Source organism: Artemia franciscana, unplaced genomic scaffold (genome assembly GCF_032884065.1).
Source record: "Artemia franciscana unplaced genomic scaffold, ASM3288406v1 PGA_scaffold_75, whole genome shotgun sequence".
Taxonomy (NCBI): Eukaryota; Metazoa; Arthropoda; class Branchiopoda; order Anostraca; family Artemiidae; genus Artemia; species Artemia franciscana.
The window spans coordinates 259,820-283,035 of NW_027062711.1; the positions used below are offsets into that span (position 1 = coordinate 259,820).

Genomic DNA, 23,216 nt, shown 5'->3' on the forward strand with positions numbered 1-23,216 from the left:
AATGATGTAACAAATCCCATGAGTGCGTCCATGACTGCGCCCCCTGAGGGTATCAGTACTACAAAACCCTATTCCCAGTTCTATTAGGAGCCATTTGGATTTACCGATCCCTCGTCTACAACTGCTGCTATATATTTGCATTTATTAAGATTCAGTAACTAACGATTTAGTTAGTTACTGAATTGTAAAAGAATGTAAGACATTAGGGGCGCCGGCAAAAAATTTTCCAAGGGGGGGGGGCAGACACCAAAATAGTATTGGTGGTTGGGTGATAGCTTAGGTGGTTTAGGGCACCAAACTAAGACTTTACCTCGAAGAGGACAAATTTGAAAACCACTTAAAATCCTGAGAAGCTAATTGAATTAAAAGTTCAATAGCTATATTTTAGGCTTCCCAGCTGCAAAAAAAATAATGCCACACGGTGGCAGTACTGGATTCAACCAAGTCTATTCGCTCTATTTGTAATGAAAGTAGGCTATGTTAGGTGATCTGTAATTGCGTATCATCTATAATGGGGGGGATTCATTGTTTAGGTGGGGTAGGGTAGATTCCTTCAAAAGTGTATTTTAATGAACAAACTGCTCACTCTTCAGGAGGCTATAGGTAAATCTTAAAAGAGGTAGAAGGAGTAGGAATTATTCTGAATGTTTCTCTAAAATATTACATTCCCATGTCTACCAGCACAGAGGTAGAATAGGTAAGGCAGGTCATCAACAGCCCCGCCTTAGGTTTGCAAATACTGCTAGAAGCATAATTTTCAGTAATTTAAATGGTAATATTTTCTTTTTCTATTTATATGAAAAACTTCAATGTATTTAAATAATTGTATTTACTGTATTTATCGATAAAGAAATCCTATTGTAGAGTTTGTGATGGCTTCAGTTACGTAGAAGGTCAAAAGTCTCACACAATTTCTATCCATAAAAACAATAATACTCCTTTTCATCCAACCGAAAATTTTTAGTATCAACATTAACAAGGGCTTTTCACCAAAATTACAATTAATCGCCAATGTTTGAAGTAAATTAAGATTTTATCTAAAATTAAAATTGCAAGTTTAGACGTAGGACAGTACGAATCTGCGTACAATTATTGATTTACACATTTTAAAAGCAATTAACCAGGGATATAAGGGACCGGTACTTCATGTCATATGTTGGTTTGGCCATTGTATGATTTCAAAAACAATCAGAAATTAAATAAAAAAGAGCTTTTCAACTGAAAGCAAGGAACATATTTGAAACCTATTTGAACAGAGTATTCGTTACATGAAGGGGGTTGTCTTCTTCTTAGCTCCTTACTCTTTACTGTGAAGTTTGGCTTTTTTCCAAATTGCTTAAGAAAATTTGCAATTGGAAAAAAATTCAAATCACTCAAAAACTTTGTTTAATGAGCAAGATGTTGAGAAGGGGGCAGTTGCCCTTATATATAGAGTAATTTATATATGTTTTAAGTTATATACTTGCTCCTTACTTTAGTTAAATAACCTATTCTATTTTTTTAATTACATTTCATGAAACTGTAAAGCTTTATTAATACAATACTCTTGGTAGCGCAGAAAAACGATCAATATTTCAATGATCTCTGTATGGATTTTGATGGGTAATCAAACAGTTCGTGGTAACAAACTGTAAATAAGGAGCAACCTGGCTCAATAGTAATCAAACTAAAAAAAAAATGGAATTTTGATACCAATAGTTATATCAAAAGAATTGACTTTTATGGCTGATTCCAAACACAAAAGTTTCATTAAGTTTAGTTTTACCCATCAATGACTACGGGCGTAAGAATATTTGCCGGATTTTTAGAAAAAGGGGAAAGGCCCACTTAAAGTCATAGAATTTTAATGAAAATCACACCATCAGATTAAATGTATCAAAAACACCTACTGCGGAGGTTTCAGGCTCATATCTGCAAAAATTTGGAATCTTGTAATTTTTGCCAGAAGAAATATCACGGATGCGTGTTTATTTGTTTGTTGTTTTTTCCCCAGGGGTGATCGTATCGACCCGATGGGCCTACGGCATCGGAAGAGGGTTCATTCTCATGGAAATCAAAATTTTTAGCGCCCTTTTTAAGTGACAAAAAGATTGAACGGCAACTAGGCCCCTTTCACGCCATTTTTTTCCCAAAATCGTCCGATCAAAATTTTTAGATAGCTTTTTGTTCAGCGTAGTTCAAAGGCCCAATAACTATGGCTTTGGAAATAAAATGACCCCCTACAGCCTCTGGGGAAAGGCTTTTAATTTATAAAATCTGCCCATTGTTTTTTTGTTACTGGAAAGTATGCATACGTTTTTGGGTGGGGGAGGGGAGGAAGAATTTTCAGCTGGGAGAATTTGTCATGGAGAGGGAAGTTTCCAGAGGATGAACTTTCAAGGGGAATTTTACATTGGATTAATTTGCCAGAATTCCAATACGTAATTTCTTTATATGTCTTGCTTTTCGTTACCGATTCAATTTACGGCGTGGAGATGCTAAGGGTAGTTTCTCGGGGTAAATTCTCACCAAGATTGAATTGCCCAGAGTATATTTGTATGGGAGGGGTATTTTTAAGTGGAGGTGGAGCCATATAGCCTGGTGTCATTTGAAAAACGACCATAAATAAAAAAAAAACAAGTTTTTTCAACTGAAAGTCAGGAGCAACAATAAAGCTTAAAACGAACAGAAATTATTACGTCTATAAAGGGGGTTGCCACCTCCTCAACCCCTCGCTGATTGCACTAAAGCTTGAACTTTGTCCCAATTCTTTAAAAACCACTCCTGAACCATAAGGGTCGTTTAATTAGAACCAAAAGTAACATTTATAGCGTGAAAAGTGAGGTTCTAAGGAGGGGGGGGGGGGCTCATATATGTAATAATTTCTATTTGTTTTGAGTTTTAATGTTACTTCTTACTTTCAGATGAAAAAAAATGTTTTTTTTAGAAACAAACGTTTTTCGAAAGCCAACAGGAGAAGTATGTCAATTAGAGTAAAAATATATAAAAATGAAAAAAGCAAGTAATTACAAAAGAAATACACAAAATCATAGCCTACAAAAACTAAGGCATAAACTCACAGCATTCAGTTCTGTTGAGCAGTGACCAAGCGTTTGACGGATATTTTTTTTAACAAAATGGACAGTTTTGAACAATGTTATCAAACACCAAAATGTTTAATGCTTTTAGACTCAGTTTTTATAAGAAGTAACGGATTATCAAATTAGTTGGTTCAAACTGCTAGCAGTAATGACTCCAAGCACCGCAGCACCAAGCTGCCTGTGGCCAACACGCAAGCTCCTCTTCCGTCCTAATCTATTCAAAGCCTCCCTCCTTACACCCTCACATGAAGTTCCCATTTCCTTTAAATCTTTATTTATGACATAAATAATGACAAAGGCCACACTGCCTTTCCACAATACAATAACAAAAGAGAGAATAATGAGGACTTTTTTCCCAAGACAGTGAGCCAACAAAACCTATTTGAATATTTCGGCCCTATATCTAAGAACCGTCTCCAGCAAAGAAAATAATAAACAATAAAACACTTACAATAAAAGTTCTCTGCAAAAAATCCAAGCTCCTCCTCCGTCCTAATCTATTTAAAGCCTCCCTCCTTACACCCTCACATGAAGTTCCCATTTCCTTTAAATCTTTATTTATGACATGAATAATGACAAAGGCCACACTGCCTTTCCACAATACAATAAAGAGAGAATAATGAGGACTTTTTTCCCAAGACAGTGAGCCAACAAAACCTATTTGAATATTTCGGCCCTATATCTAAGAACCGTCTCCAGCAAAGAAAATAATAAACAATAAAACACTTACAATAAAAGTTATCTGCAAAAAATCCATTTTCCCTTTAAATAGCCTTGGCATCATTACTTCATAACGAAAAGTTCAGTCAAGACTATGGGGTAGTCTCAAGTTGAAAAGGTTCATTAATTGAACTAACTGTATTTATTAAAAATAGAAATAATTTCTTATTGCAATTAAGTAAAAAAAAAAACAAGTTTTTTTAAATGAAAGTAAGGAGCGACGTTAAAACTTAAAACGAACAGAAATTACTCCGTATATGAAAGGGGCTTTTCCTCCTCAACGTCTCCCTCTGTACGCTAAAGTTTGACTCTTTCTCTTAGCTCTACTTTTTAAAAAAGGAAAAAACTTTAGCGTAAAGAGCGGGGCTTTGAGGAAGAAAAGCCCCTTTCATATACGGAGTAATTTCTGTTCGTTTTAAGTTTTAATGTCGCTCCTTACTTTCATTTAAAAAAACTTGTTTTTTTTTTTATTTAATTTCTGGACGTTTTTTAATTCATGCATGTTTTGATCTTGGCTCTCCGCACATAAATAATTAAAACGAAATTTGCATATTAATTTTCTTTTGGCTAAATGGCTTTCTCATAGTTTTAATCGGGAGATTTTGAGAAAAAAGGAGAGAGGGAGGAAGCCTAGCTGCCCTCTAATTTTTTGATTACTTAAAAAGGCAACTAGAACTTTTAGTTGTTTTACGAACATTTTCATTAGTAAAAAATTTACGTAATTTGCGAATTAACTTACGTCACGAACATCTATATTCGTATATTTTTATTGCGTATATGAGAGAGTTCACCCCTTGTCGATACCTCGCTCTTTATACTAAAGCTTAAATTCTGCCCCAATTCCTTAAGAATGACCCTTGAATCACAAAGGCCGTAGAATAAATAGTTGAAATTACTAAAAATACTTTCGCGTAAAGAGCGAGGTATTACGAGGATGTAAACCCCTCATATGCGCAAAAATTTCTCCTCGTTTTAAGTTTTAATGCTGCTCCTCACGTTTAGTAGAAAAAACTTCTCATATTTAATTTCTCCTTGTTTTTTTAAATAATGCAAAAAAATCCTGCGCCCCCTTCATTGAAAGTCTCTTCCCCCATGAGAAGTTTTTCCACGGAAAGATCCTCCTGCGTAACCCTCCCCCACCTCAACTCTCCCTCCCAAACCAAACAAAATTCCCCTGAAAACGTCCGTACACTTCCCAGTAACCATTGCTACATGTAAACACAGGTCAAAGTTTGTAACTTGCAACCCCTCCCAGGGAGACTGCGGGGTAGTAAATCGTCCCCAAAGACATAGTTATTAGGTTTTGTGACTATGGTAAATAAAATGGCTATCTCAGAATTTTGATCCAGTGACTTTTGGGAAAATATGAGCGTGGGAGGGGGCCTAGATGCCCTCCAATTTTTTTGGTCACTTAAAAAGGGCACTAGAACTTTTAATTTCCGTTAGAATGAGCCCTCCCACGACATTCTAGGAAGACTGGGTCGATACGATCACCCCTGGAAAAAAAACACACACCCGTGATTTGTCTTCTGGCAAAAAATGAGAAATTCCACATTTTTGTAGATAGGAGCTTGAAACTTCTTCAATAAGGTTCTCTGATACGCTTAATCTGATGGTGTGATTTTCGTTAAGATTATATGACTTTTAGGGGGTGTTTTTTTCCTTATTTTCTAAAATGAGGCAAATTTTCTCAGGCTCGTGACTTTTGATAGGCCAGACTAATCTTGATGAAAGTTATATATTTGAAATCAGCATTAAAATGCAATTTTTTTTATGTAGCAATTGGTATCAAAATTCCATTTTTTAGAGTTTTGGTTACTATTGAGCCGGGTCGCTCCTAACTACAGTTCGTTACCTCGAACTGTTTGATATTTGCCTTCTCTGCAGCTAATCTGATAGTTCTTTTGGGATTGGGCTTGTTTTTATTAGTTCCTTTTTTGTTTTATTTTGAATTATATTATTTTCTATAATTAATTTTGTGTGCATAGGATTGAGTGTATATTCACCCAAGTCTCTATTTAGGGATGTATTATTCTTTAAGTTTCGTTTGATTCCGATTACCTCGCTGACAGTTTGTTTGATTCCTAGGTCATTACTAATTAGAATTGTTTCGTCAAAAAGAACATAACGGTTTGGATTTTCAAAAATATGATTGCTTAGCTGAATCGAAAGACATGGAGTTATTTTTAGATTTTAATACTTTTCAATAATTTTTTTGTGTTGCTGTAATCTTGTTCCTAATTTTGAGTGGGTTCGACCAATGTAATAATTTCCACAACTAAATGGTATTTGATACAACCCTCGTAGACGAGTAGCTGGGGTTTTATCCTTACCAGAATTGAGAAGATTCACTATACTTAAATTACTTGTGAATATAACACATAAATGGTTTTTTAAACAAACTTTTTTTTCAGTTTCAAAGTAATTTTAGGAATATAAGGTAGGTAAATCATGTCTTTGGGTTTATTCGAATCGTTTACTGGTGTGGGATTTAAGGCTTCAGAATAATGCATCTTTAATCTTTAAGCAATAACAGTATTTATGAGAGAAATTGGGTACCTGTTGCCAAAAAGCATGTCTTTAATAAAATTTATTTCTTTTTTAATATACGGCTCTGAACAGATATTAAGTACTCTATCCGCAAGAGATATTACCACACCTCTTTTAACCTGTGAAGGATGGTTAGATTTTAAGTGAAGGTATCTATTAGTATGCGTAGGTTTTCTGTAAACCGTAAGATCAAGTTTATTCACACTGCGTATTATCAATAAATCTAAAAAAGGTATTTTTCCATCTCTTTCAGTTTCTAGAGTGATTGCAGGTTTCTATCGTAAGTATTTATATGTTCTAGAAAACCTTTAAGTTTACTTTCGCCACAATTCCAAACCTAAATTTCGTCATCCATGAAACGTCCCCAAAACACATGATTAAGAAAATACGAATCCAGGGCCTAATTTTCAAAATTCTCGACGAAAATATTTGCGAATTTGCGAATAGAGGTGCTCCCATAGGAAGGCCCCTTACCTGTTTCTAATATGAATCTCGAAACTGGAAGTGCATGGAACATTTGTTACATAATTTAACCAAATGCATGAGAACATCAATGTCTAGACCTATCGCTGGCTCTTCGATTAGATGATAATTGTTTTCCAGTTTATTTTGTAATAATTGCTCAGATTTTGAAAAATCAATACTTGATACATGGAAACTATGTCAAAGCTGCTTAATATGGAATTTTCAGAAATGTCTATCTGTTTCAGTTTTTCTACGAGATCAACTAATTTTTTATTCAGTTACGATCCAGCTTTAAGCAATCATATATTTGAAAATCCAAACCATTATGTTCTATTTGACGAAACAGTTCTAATTAGCAATGACATAGGAATCCAACAAACTGTCCGCGAGGCAATCGAAATCAAACGAAACTTAAATAATAATACATCCCTAAATAGAGACTTGGGTGAATACACGCTCAACCCTATGTACCCAAAATTAATTACGGAAAATAATCTAATTCAAAATAAAACAAAAATAGGAACGAATAAAAATAAGCCCAATTCCAAAAAAACTACAAGATTAGCTGCAGAGAAGGCAAATATCGCAATAAGAAACTATTCCAACTTTTAATAAATACAGTTACTTCAATGAATGAGCCTTTTTAGCTTGTAAAATGTTAGCTTTTATCACTCAGTCTTGGATGAACTCTTCGTTAACAAGTAATGATGCCAAGGCTATCTTAAAAAAGAATGGATTTTTAACCAAAAACTTTTACTGTAAGTGTTTTATTGTCTATTATTTTGTTTGCTGAAGACGGCTCTTAGATATAGGGCCGAAATATTCAAATAGGTTTTGTTGGCTCACTGTCTTGGGAAAAAAGTCCTCATTATTCTCTCTTTTGTAGTTGAATTATGGAAAGGCAGTGTGGTCTTCGTCATTATTTACGTCACGCTTATGGGGAGCATTTGATCAAAGATATTTTTCATTTTATTAGTTTAGGGAAAAAACACGCGGACATTATTAATCAACAAACGTTTCTGGAATCTTGCAGAATGAATAAAATTATTCCTAAATCCTTAAGGCATAAATTTCACTTAAACACTTTGCGAGAGTCACAGTTCACACATAAATTACAGCTAAAAACGTTGAATCATATTATTAAGGAAAAAAACACAGAAGACATGTAATTTGTTCAGAACGAAAATCACTCGAAAATTTTCTGTCCCAAAGTTTGTCAACTGATTATGTTTTGCAGATTGTTAGGGAATTAAAAGGAATTAATTCCATCATGATTTCCATGTGTCAAAAGAGAGACTCACTAACAAGTTTACAAGGTTGAAATATGAGTCTCAAATGGCCAACCCAGTTTACAATCCTAAGATACGTCCTGGACCTGCGATTGTAAATATTTCATCTAAAAAGCTTAGCTGTGTTGAAGAAAAATTCCTATAACAGGGGCCAAAATTTTCGTTTTTACCGAAACAGGCTCCAGTTGCAGACTTAGTAGCATCTTTAGAATCCTCTCTCTACAAGTGTAGTGCTCTTGTTTCAAACCCGGATACAGTTAGACCTTGTTTGATTAACACTCTTTACAACTTTTCATTAAAGCTTCCTAATTGTTCCAATAACGCAATGAAAAAATCCTATGACACAAAAGTTTTGAAAAAACTCCGTAATGATTCCTCAATAATAATCACTAAAGCCGATAAAAGCAACTCCTTAGTAATTATGAATAAAACAGATTATGATAGTAAAATTCAGTCACATTTAAATGATACAAACACTTATGTTAAATCAACCCATGACCAGACTGATGAATTCGCTCAAAGAGTTATAAAAGAATTAAAAACTCTGAAAGAAAATGGCAGAATCACTCCACAGTTGTACAATAAATTTCTTTGTCTAAAATAAACTGTCTTCCATTTTATTTTGTAATTATTGTTCAGATTTTGAAACATCAATACTAGTATACAATACTAGTATCAATACTAGTATACTTTTTTACTGCTCCCACTGTCTTTAATAATATTACTACCAAAGTAAGTGAAACAGTACACCTGATCAATCTTTTCGTTCTTCACTTAGTCTTAGACTTAGTGAATTATTCTTCTTAACATTAATTTTCAAACCTATTTTAGCACCCTGAACTTGCAAAACGCATAAAAGTTCATTCATTTTGGTCAAACTTTCATCTAGTATGCTTAAATCATCAGCATAATCTAAGTCCAGGAGAGTTTATCCTCCACGTTTGATTCCGTGGTCTCCCATTGCCTTTCCTATGGTCCTTAAAACAAAGTCCATCAAAATATTCCATATAAAGGGGGTTAGAACACAACCCTGCTTAACTTCTGATTTAACACAGAACCAGCTCCTAACGTCATTTACTATCTTAACCGCAGCCGAGGACCATAGGTGTTTGACAACAAATGCACTTCTCAATTATTAACCTGAGAGTGAAAATTAGGTCGACACATCCTCTATCTCTTCTAAAACAGCACTGTTCTTCTCTTAAAACTTTGTCAGCATCTCCCAGTTTAAAAAGAATCCTATTACTAAGTAATTTACTACCTACAGACACCAGGCTAATGCTTCAATAATTACGACACTCACTCTTATCACCTTTCTCATACAGTGGTTTAATTAAGGTTTTCCTAAAATGGTTAGGTACTTCCCCTTTTTCAAAAAAACATCAGTAGTTCTAACCTCAGAGCCACCATATTTACCACACTATCAGCACCTGTTAAAAGTAAAACAAACATTAAAATTAAGATTAAGAAAATCAGATAAAAATTTCTACTCTTGCAATGCAAGTAAAAGTTGACGGTATATTTTTTACCGAAATTACCCCTTATTAGGTTGCTTTCCTTGTGTTTTTTTTTAATTATACAAATTTTCCTGTGTATTAATAACTGCACTAATTACTAATAAGCAAATACTTATTAGAATCGTAATAAAAAGCTGATTCTTTCATTGGATGTTATTAATGTTTAGGCTATTATACCTTCGTTATTGATAAAGATCGCTATTCACTTAACATTTATTACAATGAAGAATTTGATTTTCCTTACTCTAACCTAATCATATAGAAAAAATGTATATAGAAAACTGGGGAAGGGTCACTTAATCACAAATTAAAACTTAAAATTTCCTTATCAAGGGTCAAAATCTATTGGCAGGCAACCAACAATGGGGCAAAACACATTTTTCCATGGTTTTTCCCTATTCTGCTCTCTTTCAATTGGTTTCCTTGTAATTAGTTTGTATTCCCAAATTTTCAGAGGGGCATGGCACCCCTTCACTCTCCCCTCTGTGAGTGCCCATGTAAGAGATATATCGTCTTTGATTTAAACTGATTTTCCTCCTTTTATTCGGGGAGGACTGTAGCAAATACAGTGGGGCTCCTGCTTAGGACTATAACAAATACAGCGAGGGCCCTGCTTAGGATTATAATGAATACAGAGAGGGCCCTGCGTAAGACTCTAACAAATATAGCGATGGCCCTGTTTAGGACTATAATGAATACAGCGAGGGCTCTGCTTAGGACTATAAAAAATATAGCGAGGGCTCTGCTTAGGACTATAATGAATACAATGAAGGACCTGCTTAGGACTATAACAAACGCAGCGGGGACCCTGCTAAGGACTGTAGTGAATATAGCGAGGGTTCTGCTTAGGGCTAATACAAATACAGCGGGGGCCCAACTACACAAGCGTTTCTTCTGATTCCAGTTAACAGTACAACTTTCAAGATGAATAGTCACAGAAAAAAATTAAAATTTTTTTTAAAGAATTTAATTTCTAATTAAATTAAGGGACGGGACTACCCTCTATCTATATTAGTGCTCCTAGCCCCCTCCGTTTCGACCCCCTCCCCGTAAAAAAAACGTGAGTATACTTACATTGAAACGGATCAAATTTTGTATGGTAAATAAACAACTAAAACCTCAACCCTCCCCCAATAAAAAAGATTTATCGGGAGTAAATAATCAATTTCCAAACGTCAAAAATTTATTACAATTTTAGCCTGAAATATGTCCTTGTTGTAAAACCCACTTTGAAGAATGGCTAAATGAATTTTTCCAGAAAGCGCTCGCATCTGGCAAAAAGGGATCATTAAAGCATGTATAAGGCTTATCATCTAATAATTGAGTAGTTTTGTACAATAGGTCACAGATTTCAATGGATTTTTCAAGTGATGCACTTCAAGAAAATAAGTATATTTATTTTTCGTTAGAATTAAGAGATGTCGGTTAAATTGACTGCGTTTTCGAAGTGATTTTACGCGGGAAACAGGACAGGCACCTTTTTGATATAAACACGATTTTTAATACAGTGTAAGGCCACTCCCGCTGCTTAAATTCCTGTTAAAGTTTAAATCCCTCTTAGAGCAAAGATTTTCTTTTAGAATTTTATAACGAAAGATAGGGTTTCAACAATAAACATAGGACGTGTTACTGTACTACTCATGATAAAATAATGCTGAAATAGCACTTTCGTGCTACAAGCGGCAACCCTGGTAGTGATGACCTTGGCCACCGTCCTTTTGCGGTGCTGTGATGTATCCCATCTTAGAAAAAAATTTTCCTGACTGTATGCTGTGTTGTATTCCTGTAAGCATGACTGTATGCTCGCTGCACTTAGGCTGTGGATGAGACGAAAGGCTGGAATCCGTTAGCGTTAGCCCCCACCTTACCAAAATTCATCGGTCTTATGAATTACAGGAAACCAAACTACAGCTGTAAAGGATGACAGAAAGATATGTGTGTGAACCAAGTGAGCTTTGTATGTCTTTTACGTGTTTAGATCTTGTTTGATGCGTTGCTATTATTTTTTGGGTATGTGTTTGACGTGTCCATATCGGCGAACTGTGGAACGTTTAAATCTGCATTTTTTTTTGTTTATTAAAACACTTGTATTTCGGGGTTTATTAGACACCTCCCGGTAGATTACGTGTCTTTTTTTCCTCCCGACCAGTTACGTAACTTTTTGTATCCGAGCAAGTAAAGATAAAGCTGATGTAAAATACCTTTCAGGTGGATAATTCATGAGTCACGTGATCCTGCAGATGGGCTTCAGTTTATTCAATCTGAATTAGAAAAGGCAGAAGCAGCTGGTGAGAAAGTTTATATTATCTCACATATTGTACCTGGAAGAGGTGATTGTTGGCAAATCTACACAAGGGAACTGAACAAAGTGGTGAATCGGTAGCATAAATTAGTTTATTATATTTGCCTCTACTTTACTCAACCTTTGACGAAAGATTTTTTTTTCACGTACGGCACTTGTTTATGTCAGTCATATCACTTTGTTACTTTCCTCAAGGCCACTTAAAAAGGATGAGGTTTGCAGTAAATATATTCTTATATAGCACTGAAGACGGCTTACCAAAGGTCTTTGCCAAATTTCTGCTTTGTTTTGTTTCTATACACTGACGCAAAAAAGGAATAAACCAGAGAAAATCCTTAAGCAGCCCACAGAAAACAAAAGAATAATGTATGAAGCTCTCGATAGTCTTTTACCGTCCTTAAAATGAACAAATTTTACAACGTGACCTGGACTCTTTAGGAAATTCAAGAAAGTTTAGTTTTCAGCAAAGCGCTAGTTTATTCAGAATTTTAAAAATATAAGAAAATATTACGTGTCGTCTTGTTTTAAACAGCTTTCAAAAATCAAACAGTTCGTGGTAACGAACTGTAGTAAGGAGCGACCCGGCTCAATAGTAACCAAAACTCTAAAAAATTGAATTTTGATATCAATAGCTACACCAAAAGAATCGCATTTTAATGCTGATTTTAAATATATTAGTTTCATCAAGTTTAGTCCTACCCATCATAAGTTACGAGCCTGAGAAAATTTGCCCTATTTAAGAAAATAGGGAGAAACACCCCCTAAAAGTCATAGAGTCTTAACGAAAATCACACCATGATATTCAGCGTATCAGAGAACCCTACTGTAGAAGTTTTAAGCTCCTATCTACAAAAATGTGGAATTTTGTATTTTTTGCCAGAAGACAAATCACGGTTGCGTGTTTATTTGTTTGTTTTTTTGGTTTCATCAAGTTTAGTCTTACCCATCAAAAGTTACGAGCCTGAGAAAATTTGCCTTATTTAAGAAAATAGGGGGAAACACCAACACAAACACAAAAATGTGGAATTTTGTATTTTTTGCCAGAAGACAAATCACGGGTGCGTGTTTATTTGTTTGTTTTTTTTTTGTTTTGTTTTGTTTTTTTTTCCCAGAGGTCATCGTATCGACCAAGTGATCCTAGAATGTCGCAAGAGGGCTCATTCTAACGGAAATGAAAAGTTCTAGTGCCCTTTTCAAGTGACCAAAAAAATTGGAGGACATCTAGGCCCCCTTCCACGCTAATTTTTTCCCAAAGTTAACGGATCAAAATTTTGAGATAGCCATTTTGTTCAGCATAGTCGAAAACCATAATAACTATGTATTTGGGGATGATTTACTCCCCCACAATCCCGGGGGGAGGGGCTGCAAGTCACAAACTTTGACCAGTGTTTACATATAGTAATAGTTATTGGGAAGTGTACAGACGTTTTCAGGGGGATTTTATTTTGTTTGGGGGTGGGGCTGAGGGGAGGGGGCTGTGTCGGAGGATCTTTCCTTGGAGGAATCTGTCATGGGGGAAGAAAAATTCAATGAAAAGGGCGCATGATTTTCTAGCATTGCTATAAGAAAACAATGAAAAATAAACATGAAAACGTTTTTTTTCAAATGAAAGGAAGGAGTAGCATTGAAACTTAAAACGAACAGAGATTATTACGCATATGAGGGGTTCTAAAAATACTTTAGCATAAAGAGCGAGGTATTTAGGAGGAGATAAATACGTCGCTCTTTATGCTAAAGTATTTTTAGTAATTTCAACTATTTATTCTACGGCCTTTCTGATTCAGGGGTCATTCTTAAAGAATTGGGACAAAACTTAAGATTTAGTGTAAAGAGCGAGGTATTAACGAGGATACAAACCCCCTTGTATACATAACAAAAATATAATATTATGAAAGTTTGTTACGCAAGTTGCTAATTTATAAGTTACGTATATTTTTTACTAATAAAAACGTTCGTTAAAAATTAAAAGTTCTAGTTGCCTTTTTAAGCAACCGAAAAATTGGAGGGCAACTAGGCCTCCTTCTCCACCCCTTATTTCTCAAAATCGTCTGATCAAAACTAAGAGAAAGCCATTTAGCCAAAAAAAGAATTAATATACAAATTTCATTTTAATAATTTATGTGCGGTGAGCCAAAACCAAACATGCATTAATTCAAAAACGTTCAGAAATTAAATTAAAAAAAAATATTTTTTTAGCTGAAAGTAAGGAGCGACATTAAAACTTAAAACGAACAGAAATTACTCCGTATATAAAATGGGTTGTCCCCTCCGCAATCCCTCGCTCTTTACGCTAAAGTTTGACTCTTTGCCACAATTCTACTTTTTAAAACAATTAAAAGCTTTAGCGTAAAGAGTGAGGGATTGCGGAGGGGACAACCCATTTTATATACGGAGTAATTTCTGTTCGTTTTAAGTTTTGATGTCGCTTCTTACTTTCAGCTAAAAAAATATTTTTTTTAATTTAATCCCTAGTATAAATCGCTAAGATTTTCGTTCGTTTTAAGTTTATATTTTGCTCTTTACTTTCATCAGTTTTTTTACGTTTTATTGTAATTGTCTTTGTATTTTTTCATTTTTACATTTTTAGGTTTTATAGATAGACCTATATTCGATAATCCTTATAAAAAGTCTTTGTTTTCCTACTTAGGCGTAAAACAAATAAGGCAGTTAACATTTGCTGCTGCTAAAATGGGGCATTAAATGTAGGTATAATTCCCCATCTCTCTTTAACCTTGCCTTTAAAAAATCAAGGATTTTGAAAAATCAAAGATTTTTTTATCTATGAAATATGAAAATAATTAAAGATTTATAGTTAATATATTCTATGGAAATTTGTGTTTTCATTATTTTTACTCCTTTGACTTAAATGATTTAGGAGAAGTGATAACTAGAAAGGAATCATCACTAGAAAAAGAATACGAATTTCAAAAAATTATTTGATCCAAGGTTCAAACTTATGTCAAAGCGGTCACATGGCATAGATGTTAGCATTAAACTAAAGCATCTTGTTTATAGGAGCGTCCTTTACACAGTTTGATATCTCAAAGTATACTTTTGTTATATGCTAGACGTTTGAGACAACAAGGTAACCTAAAGCTTTAAGTTTCATTGTCACCAGATAAGGTTTTTTTTACTGCTTCTTTAAACTGTTAAATAAAAAAACTAGTTTTTTTAACTAAAAGTAAGGAGCGACATTAAAACTTAAAACGAACAGAAATTACTCCGTATATGAAATGGGTTGTCCCCTCCGCAATCCCTCGCTCTTTACGCTAAAACATTTAATTGTTTAAAAAGTAGAAATGTGGCAAAGAGTCAAATTTTAGCGTAAAGAGCGTGGGATTGCGGAGGGGACAACCCATTTCATATACGGAGTAATTTCTGTTCGTTTTAAGTTTTAATGTCGCTCCTTACTTTCAGTTAAAAAAACTAGTTTTTTTTTATTTAATTTCTGAACGTTTTTAAATTAATGCATGTTTGATTTTGGCTCTCCGCACATAAATTATTGAAATGAAATTGGTATATTAATTTTTTTTTTGGCTAAATGGCTTTCTCTTATTTGATCAGACGATTTTGAGAAATAAGAGGTGGGGAAGGAGGCCTAGCTGCCCTCCAATTTTTCGGTTACTTAAAAAGGCTACTAGAACTTTTAATTTTTTACGAGCGTTTTTATTAGTAAAAAATATGCGTAACTTAAGAATTAACTTACGTAACAAACTTTTATATCACTTAAACTCACTTAAAAAGGGCACTAGAATTTTCATTTCCATAAGAATGAGCCCTCTTGCGACACTCTAGGACCACTTGGTCGATACGATGACCCCTGGAAAAAAAAAACAAAAAAAAAAACAAATAAACACGCACCCTTGATTTGTCTTCTGGCAAAAAATACGAAATTACACATTTTTCTAGATAGGAGCTTGAAATTTTTGCTATAGGGTTCTCTGATACGCCGAATGCAATGGTGTGATTTTCGTTAAGATTCTATGACTTTTAGGGGATGTTTTCCCCTATTTTCCAAAATAAGGCAAATTTTCTCAGGCTCGTAACTTTTGATGAAAAAGACTAAATTAATTGAAACTTATATATTTAGAATCAAGGTAAAAATTCGATTCTTTTGATGTATCTTTTAGCATCAAAATTCCGGTTTTTAGAGTTTCGTTTACTATTGAGCCGGGTTGATAAATCTACAAAAAGCAAACTAAAATGGTCAATAGCTTTGCAGTGAACTCTTTCTCTCAACTCTAATTTTTAAAACAGTAAAAAATGTTTGCGTAAAGAGCAGGGCGTTGAGGAGGGAACAGCCCTTTTCCTATACGGAGTAATTTCTGTTCGTTTTTAAGTTTTAATGTCGCTCCTTACTTTCAGATAATAAAACTTTTTTTTTTATTTAATCTAGTAAACTAGGTTTTCATCTACGCTGAACAGAATGACTATCTCAAAATTTTGATCCTACATTTTTGGGGAAAAATTTGCGTGGGAGGGGGACTAGGTGCCCTCCAATTTTTAGGTCACTTAGAAAGGGCAATAGAACTTTAATTTTCGTTGGAATGAGCACTTTGGCAACATTTTAGGAAAACTGGGTCGATACGATCACCCCTGGGAAAAAAACATTTGGGCACTTGTGCCCAAATTTCATGGTAAGGTAGTGACGTCGTGATTCCAATGTAGTAAGTTCAAGTCTAGCCAAACCTTCATCGTAAGTAGTATAGGACGTCCCCAGTATAATAATTTTTATTGCTCTTTTTTGAATGCTTTCAACTTTAGAACATTGGGCGTTGGTTAACCCAGGGTGCCAGACAGGGCAAGCATATTCTAGACAAGGTCTTATATAAGAACAATAAATACTTTTTAGGTTCTAGATTGATATGGAGAACCGTTTGAGAAGGGAGAAAGATTTAAGGAGAAACTACCTGATTTAAATAAGTGAAAAGAGTGAGACTTCCATTTAAGGTCATTGTCCAAGTGCACACCAAGCAGCTTAACTATATTTAAATTTGGTATGCAAAGGTAATTATTGATTGGGGGTATATTTTTTAAAAATGAGAATAGTATCAAACTGCTTTTTGATATGCTTAGGTTGAGTTAAACATTGTCAAGATCATTCTTTAAGTTGTTAATGAGTGTGTCAAGTTTAACGACCAAAGTATTTGAGGTTTGTCAAAGGTTAAATAATGTCAAATCATCCGCAAATTTACAAGTGTTGTCAAAGTTTGGTAAAACATTGTTAAAAATAACTAAAAATGCTAAAGGACCCAATTTAGTCCCTTGGGTTGCTCCACAGGAAATGGAGTTAAAACCTAATGAATATCCATCAGGGAGGACTGCACATTGCTCACGACCAGACAAAAAACTAGCTACCATACCTAAAACAAAATCTTTGACACCTAAAGCCCTTGCAATATCAATAACTGTCTGATGATCCAAGTTGTCAAAGGCTTTGCTAATATCAGCAAAAACAGCCTCAACGTAGGAACTAACTAACTCAAGATGTTTGAAATAGTAAACAATAGTATGGTAAAGTGCTTGTTTTGTCCCAGGGGTTATCGTATCAACCCAGTGGCCCTTGAATGTCGCGAGAGGGCTCATTCTGACGGAAGTTAAAAGTTTTAGTGCTCTTTTTAAGTGAACAAAAAATTGGAGGGCACATAGGCCCCCTCCCACGCTCATTTTTTCCCAATGTCACCAGGTCAAAACTCTGAGATAAGCATTTTATTCAGCATAGTCGAAAAACCTAATAACTACGTCTGTGGGGACGAATAAATCCTCCACAGTCCCCGTGGGAGGGGCTGCAAGCTACAAAATTTGACCAGTGCTTACATATAGTAATGGTTATTAGGAAGTGTATAGACGTTTTCAGGGGGATATTTTTGTTGGGGGGAAGGGTTAAGGGGAGAACTTTCCATGTGGGAAGAGAATTTCCATGAAGATTTTCTAGCATTTAAAAAAAAATGGAAAAATAAATATGAAAGTGGTTTTTCAATTGAAAGTAAGGATTTGCATTAAAACTTAAAACCTAACAGAAATTAATACGCATATGAGGGATTCACCTTCTCTTAATACCTTACTCTTTACGCTAAAGTATATTTTAGTAATTTCAACTATTTATTCTACGGCCTTTACGATTCAGGGTCATTCTTAATGAGTCGGGACAAAATTTAAGCTTTACTGTAAAGGGCGAGGTATTGACGAGGGGGCGAATCCTCTAATATATGTAGTAAAACCAACGAATATAGAAGTTCGTCACGTAAGATTAAATCGTAAGTTACTTCTATTTTTACTAATAAAAACGTTCGTAAAAAAATAAATGTGCTAGTTGCCTTTTTAAGTAACCAAAAAATTGGAGGGTAACTAGTCCTCCTCCCCAGCTCCTTTTCTTCTCCAAATTGTCCGATCAAAACTGTGAGAAAGCCATTTAGCCAAAAAAATAAATTAAATAGCAAAGTTCTTTTTAATTATTCCTGTGCGAAGAGCAAAAATCAAAACATGCATCAATTCAAAACGTTTAGAAATTAAATATAAAAAAACAGGTTTTTTTTTACCTGTTACTCCATATATGAAAGGGGCTTTTCCCTCATCAACGCCCTGCTCTTTACGCTAAAGTATTTTAGTGTTCTAAAAAGCAGAGTTGAGAGAAAGAGTCAAACTTTAGAGCAAATCACGGGGTGTTAAGGAGGGAACAGTCCCTTTCATGTACGGAGTAATTTCTGTTCGTTTTAAGTTTTAATGTCGTTCCTTACTTTCAGTTGAAAAAAAACTTGTTTTTTTTTATTTATTCCATCATTGAAACCATGCATCAGTCTAAAAAAACATTTTTAAGATAAGACTTTTGATTTTTAATCAGACCCCTCTCTTTTCCTTACTCTTGAAACTTAAATAGAAGCCTCCAAATTTTTTTAGTTTTGAAAGTACCCTTGCTGGTCAATTTTATGGTCACACCCACAACGATGAGTTCAAGATCTTTTATGACAGCGAAGATCCTTCTCGTGCCATTAATGTTGCTTGGATTGGACCTAGTTTAACATCGTTTGTTGACATCAATCCCGGCTATAAAGTGTACCTATTGGACGGTGAAAGGGAGGGATCCACTTTCGTAAGTAGTCAGCAGGGTTGTGTGTGTTTTAAAAATAGTCTTCGTTCTATGAATATTTTTAAGAGAAGTGCAAATGATATATTTTCTTATGAATTTTTATATGTATCTATTTGCAATTATATATTTAGCAATGCTAGTGATATAGAGACAAAACTGGCTCGGGAAAATATTTTTAGAGCCTAAAAAAAAAGGTTTTTTACAGTTTAGCTGGTCTGATTCAATGTTTCAAATTTATTTTTGAATGAAAGGCTAAACTTTAATTCTTCGGTTTTTCTATGAATTCTAGATGTTCTTATTTTAGGGATGTTTTACAATCAAAAATCCATTTGAAATTCTACTCACTGATGCGCAAAAGTGAATTTACTGATTCCATTAAACTTATTTATTCATTTACTCATAGCCCGCTTTTACAGAAAACAGATAAAGATAAAGTAATAATAATAATAAAAAAGAACAACATAATAATACGAAAAACAGATAATAAGAATAATAGAATAAGAAAAAAGTAAAATAAGAAAAATATAAATTCGACATAACTTCACTTTATACCATCTTTCCTCGTTATTATTCCGAAATATAAGACCAGATGTATGTGAATTTTCAGTCTAAATTGTATTGTTAATCATTCTTTTTGGAGCTGTGTCGTAACTGCAGTTCCACGAAGTCTCACTTATAAGTAGTTGACGTAGCAGCCGGAAGTAATCATAGGCACAATTAATCGTAGTTGTAGTCACAAGTAGTCATTTAATCATGCAGTAATAAGTAGTCGCAGGTGCAAGTAGTCGTAGTTATAAATGGTCACAATTTCAATCATACATGGTTGCAATAGCTGTAGCTTAGAAGTATTAGTAGTAGTATTTGTTGCCCTGAAATTTTCAATCATATACTTACAACCATTCCAAGATGTTACTCATACACCCTTTTGAAATTCTGCATGCATATCATATGTTTGGATTTACTTCAAAATCCACCTCAAATTCACTTGAAAGTTTCATTTTAATACTTTTCGCTTTTTCAGAGCGAAAAGTATTGCCTTTTTTGGCTCGGATGTCTTTTCAACCTTTTTTGTCGAGGATTGTTTCTTGTTACATTTTACCTATATTGAACAAAATAGCTGTTTCAAACTTTTGATAAGCTTTCCACGGGGGATGGGCAAATACTTTTGAATTAGCACAATAGTAGTAGTAACGATAATAGTAGCATTAGTAATGGTAGTAGCTCTGAGAGTTTCAACTTAATACCCTCACCCGTTCATAAAATATTGCCAAACTTTCCCTGGAAGTTTTTATTTAATACCCTGTTCCTTTTCTGAAATATTAAATCGGTGCTATTTTGCCAACCACTACTTAAACTCTCCAGATTTAGTTTTATAATTGTAATAGTAGTAGTAGTTGTAGTAGCCATAGCTCTGAAAGTTTCAACTTTATAACCTGAGTCGTTCCTAAGAAAGTACATCAATGCAACTTTGACAACCTGTTTGTAATAAAAAAAAGTATTGATTTAGTTCAATAGTAGCAGTAGCAGGAGTAAATTTGGTAGCAACAATAGTAGTATTAGTAGCCCTGAAAGTAATAGCTTAATACACTTAGCCTTAACAGTAGTAGTAATCAAAGCAAAAGTAGTAGCAATCACACAGTGCCTTATCGTTAGTTCAACATCACCTTCAACATGCGCTGAAAGTTTTAACTAAATATTCACCTGATAAATTGCTGATACGCCATAATACATTTATTCTTAACAATATTAGCAGTCAAAACAGAAGTAGCAGCACTCACATAGCGCCTTTTCATTAGTTTAACATCTCCCTCAACATGCACTGAGAATTTCAACTAAATACTCTAAGTTGTTTATGATGAATTGCTGATACGCCCTCATGACAACCTAGCAATGGTAGTTGTAGTAATAGTAGCAGAAGTTGTAGTAGCACGCACATGAAGCCTTTTGGCTAGTTCAACCTCCGTCCTAATCATTCTCCTGTAAGTTTCAGTTCAATACTCTAAGCCACTCTGAGGTGTTACTGATGTGCCCTTTTAACAACCTGAATGCACTAGTGTGTTTTAATTTACATTGTTGTTCCGTATTCATCTCAATGCCTTAGTAGCAGTCGTAGTGGTTGTGGAAGTAGTAAGAGTGGTATAAGTCGTAGTATTATTAGCAGTAGTAAGAGCATTGGTAGTAGTATGCACATCAAGTCTTGTGGTCTCTATGCCATCCTCCTCAATATGCGCTGTAAGTTTAACACTAAGTGTAAGCTGTAAGTGTAACTGTAAGTGTAAGCTGTAAATTTAACACTCTAAGCTTTCCTGAATTATTATTGAAAATCCCTTTAGGCATCCTGCATTCACATCGTGTGTAATGATTTTATTCTATTTCTTCCTAAATATTCTATGAAGTTTTCCCGTTAATTTCCTTGGCCTTAGTTATAGTAGCAGTTATATTAGCAGTATAAATCGTAAAATGCAGATTATTATTGCCTTTTGGTCGGTTGAACATCCCCTGATCCTTCCCTGAAGGTTTCAACCTCATACCCTAAATATCCTAAGTTGTTCTTGAAACATTATTGATGCACCCATTTGACACAACGAATGAACAGAGCATGCATTGATTTAGATCAGCATTCCCCCAAACATATCCTTCAAGCTTCACCTTAATAGCTTTAGTCCTTTCTAAATCCAGAATCAAACCAATACGCTTTTCCCGATATTATATCCTAAATGTAAGACATGGGTAAAGGAATAGGTTTCAGCTCTTACCCTAAGAGCTGTGGGGGTCATGTCATTGCCAAATGTATAGTTACATGACTCTTTACCTATATTGAACAAAATAGCTGTCTCAAACTTTTGATCAGCTTTCCAAGGGGGATGGGCAACAAAGACGGGCGTTAGGAGGGGGCTGGCTGCCCTACAGTCTCTTTTTATTCACTGAAGAGTCATTGAAATTTCAATTTACAGTTGAAGAGCCCTATCCAAAGTTTTTACGACAATTCCTTCTGTGCGAAGTTCCTTGGTGAAAAAAGGATAAATAATACAGATGCTTAGGCAGTTCTATGGCGATGCCTATGACTATTCGCTGTAGGTCTTTGAAGGTCTTTTTTTCTTTAAAAATGAATGAACAGCTATAGAAAATTTTATTTATAGCTGGTAAATGGTAAATTTTGGTAAATTTGGTAAATGGTAAATTTTGGTAAATTTGGTAAATGGTGAATATTCTTTATAGCTGGTAATTTCTAACTTTTTAAAACGGGTTATCGTTGTTTAAGTTTTTAAATAGACAATTCAAACAATAATTTGGTTACTAAAAAAATAATTGAAGTAAAAACGGGTTTAATTTTTTATATAAAGCAGTGACAACAAAATAAAATAGAAACTACACTTTAGCTAACAAAAAATAAAAATACTCCGAATATTTCGGCCCCACGTCCGGGAGCCTTTCGATAAATCTGTTTTTGTTTTATCAAAAAAACTTGATGTGCATAAAAGTGAAATGGAAGAATTGTCTGCAGGTATTGAGATTGAAACTATATTAAATCTAATTAAAATAACTAGCAGGTATACTAATTATTTCAAATTTAGAGATAATTTTTACCATCAAGTTAGAGGATTAGCAATGGGAGGACCCTTAAGTCCACTGTTAGCTAATATTTATGTGGAGTATGTAGAAAATTTAGCTATTGATACATATTTTTTAAACCCTAAATTTTGGGGCAGATATATGGATGATGTATTAGTTATTTGGAATTATGGGGAATCACAAATTGAAGGTTTTCTGGAACATTTAAATAATTTGGGAGGGGAATTAGTTTTTACAATTGAAAATGAAACAGAGAAAAATTACCGTTTCTGGATATTTGGATCCATAGAAAGAATAATAAACTAGTGTTTTCAATTTACCGTAAACCAACTAATAACAACCGCTATTTATCTTTCACATCAAATCACCTGATCCAATTAAAAAGGGGGGTAGTTATTTCTTTAGTGGATAGAGTGTTAAATTTAGCTTCACCAGAATATATTAGTAGTGAATTAATTTTTATTAAGGATATTCTAGTAGGAAATGGATATCCCGAAAATATGATTTCTCAAATAATTGAAAAAAGGAAAAAAAAGTTACTGGAACATGTAAATTTAGAAGAAAATGGATCAAATCAAAAACCAAATTACATAATTTTGCATTATATCCCAAGGTTGTCACAGAAATTAAGGA

The 23,216-nt window shown here is 34.2% G+C and overlaps 1 protein-coding gene across 1 annotated transcript in view; it reads left to right on the forward strand.

The window, feature by feature from the left end:
* LOC136042212 (sphingomyelin phosphodiesterase-like) overlaps nt 1–23,216 on the forward strand; it is a 121,559-nt gene that overhangs the window by 88,950 nt on the left and 9,393 nt on the right. Inside the window, exons 9-10 of the mRNA XM_065727148.1 lie at nt 11,830–12,000; nt 18,821–19,013. Coding sequence (XP_065583220.1) covers nt 11,830–12,000; nt 18,821–19,013 — 364 coding nt within the window. The remainder of the gene's footprint in view (nt 1–11,829; nt 12,001–18,820; nt 19,014–23,216) is intronic.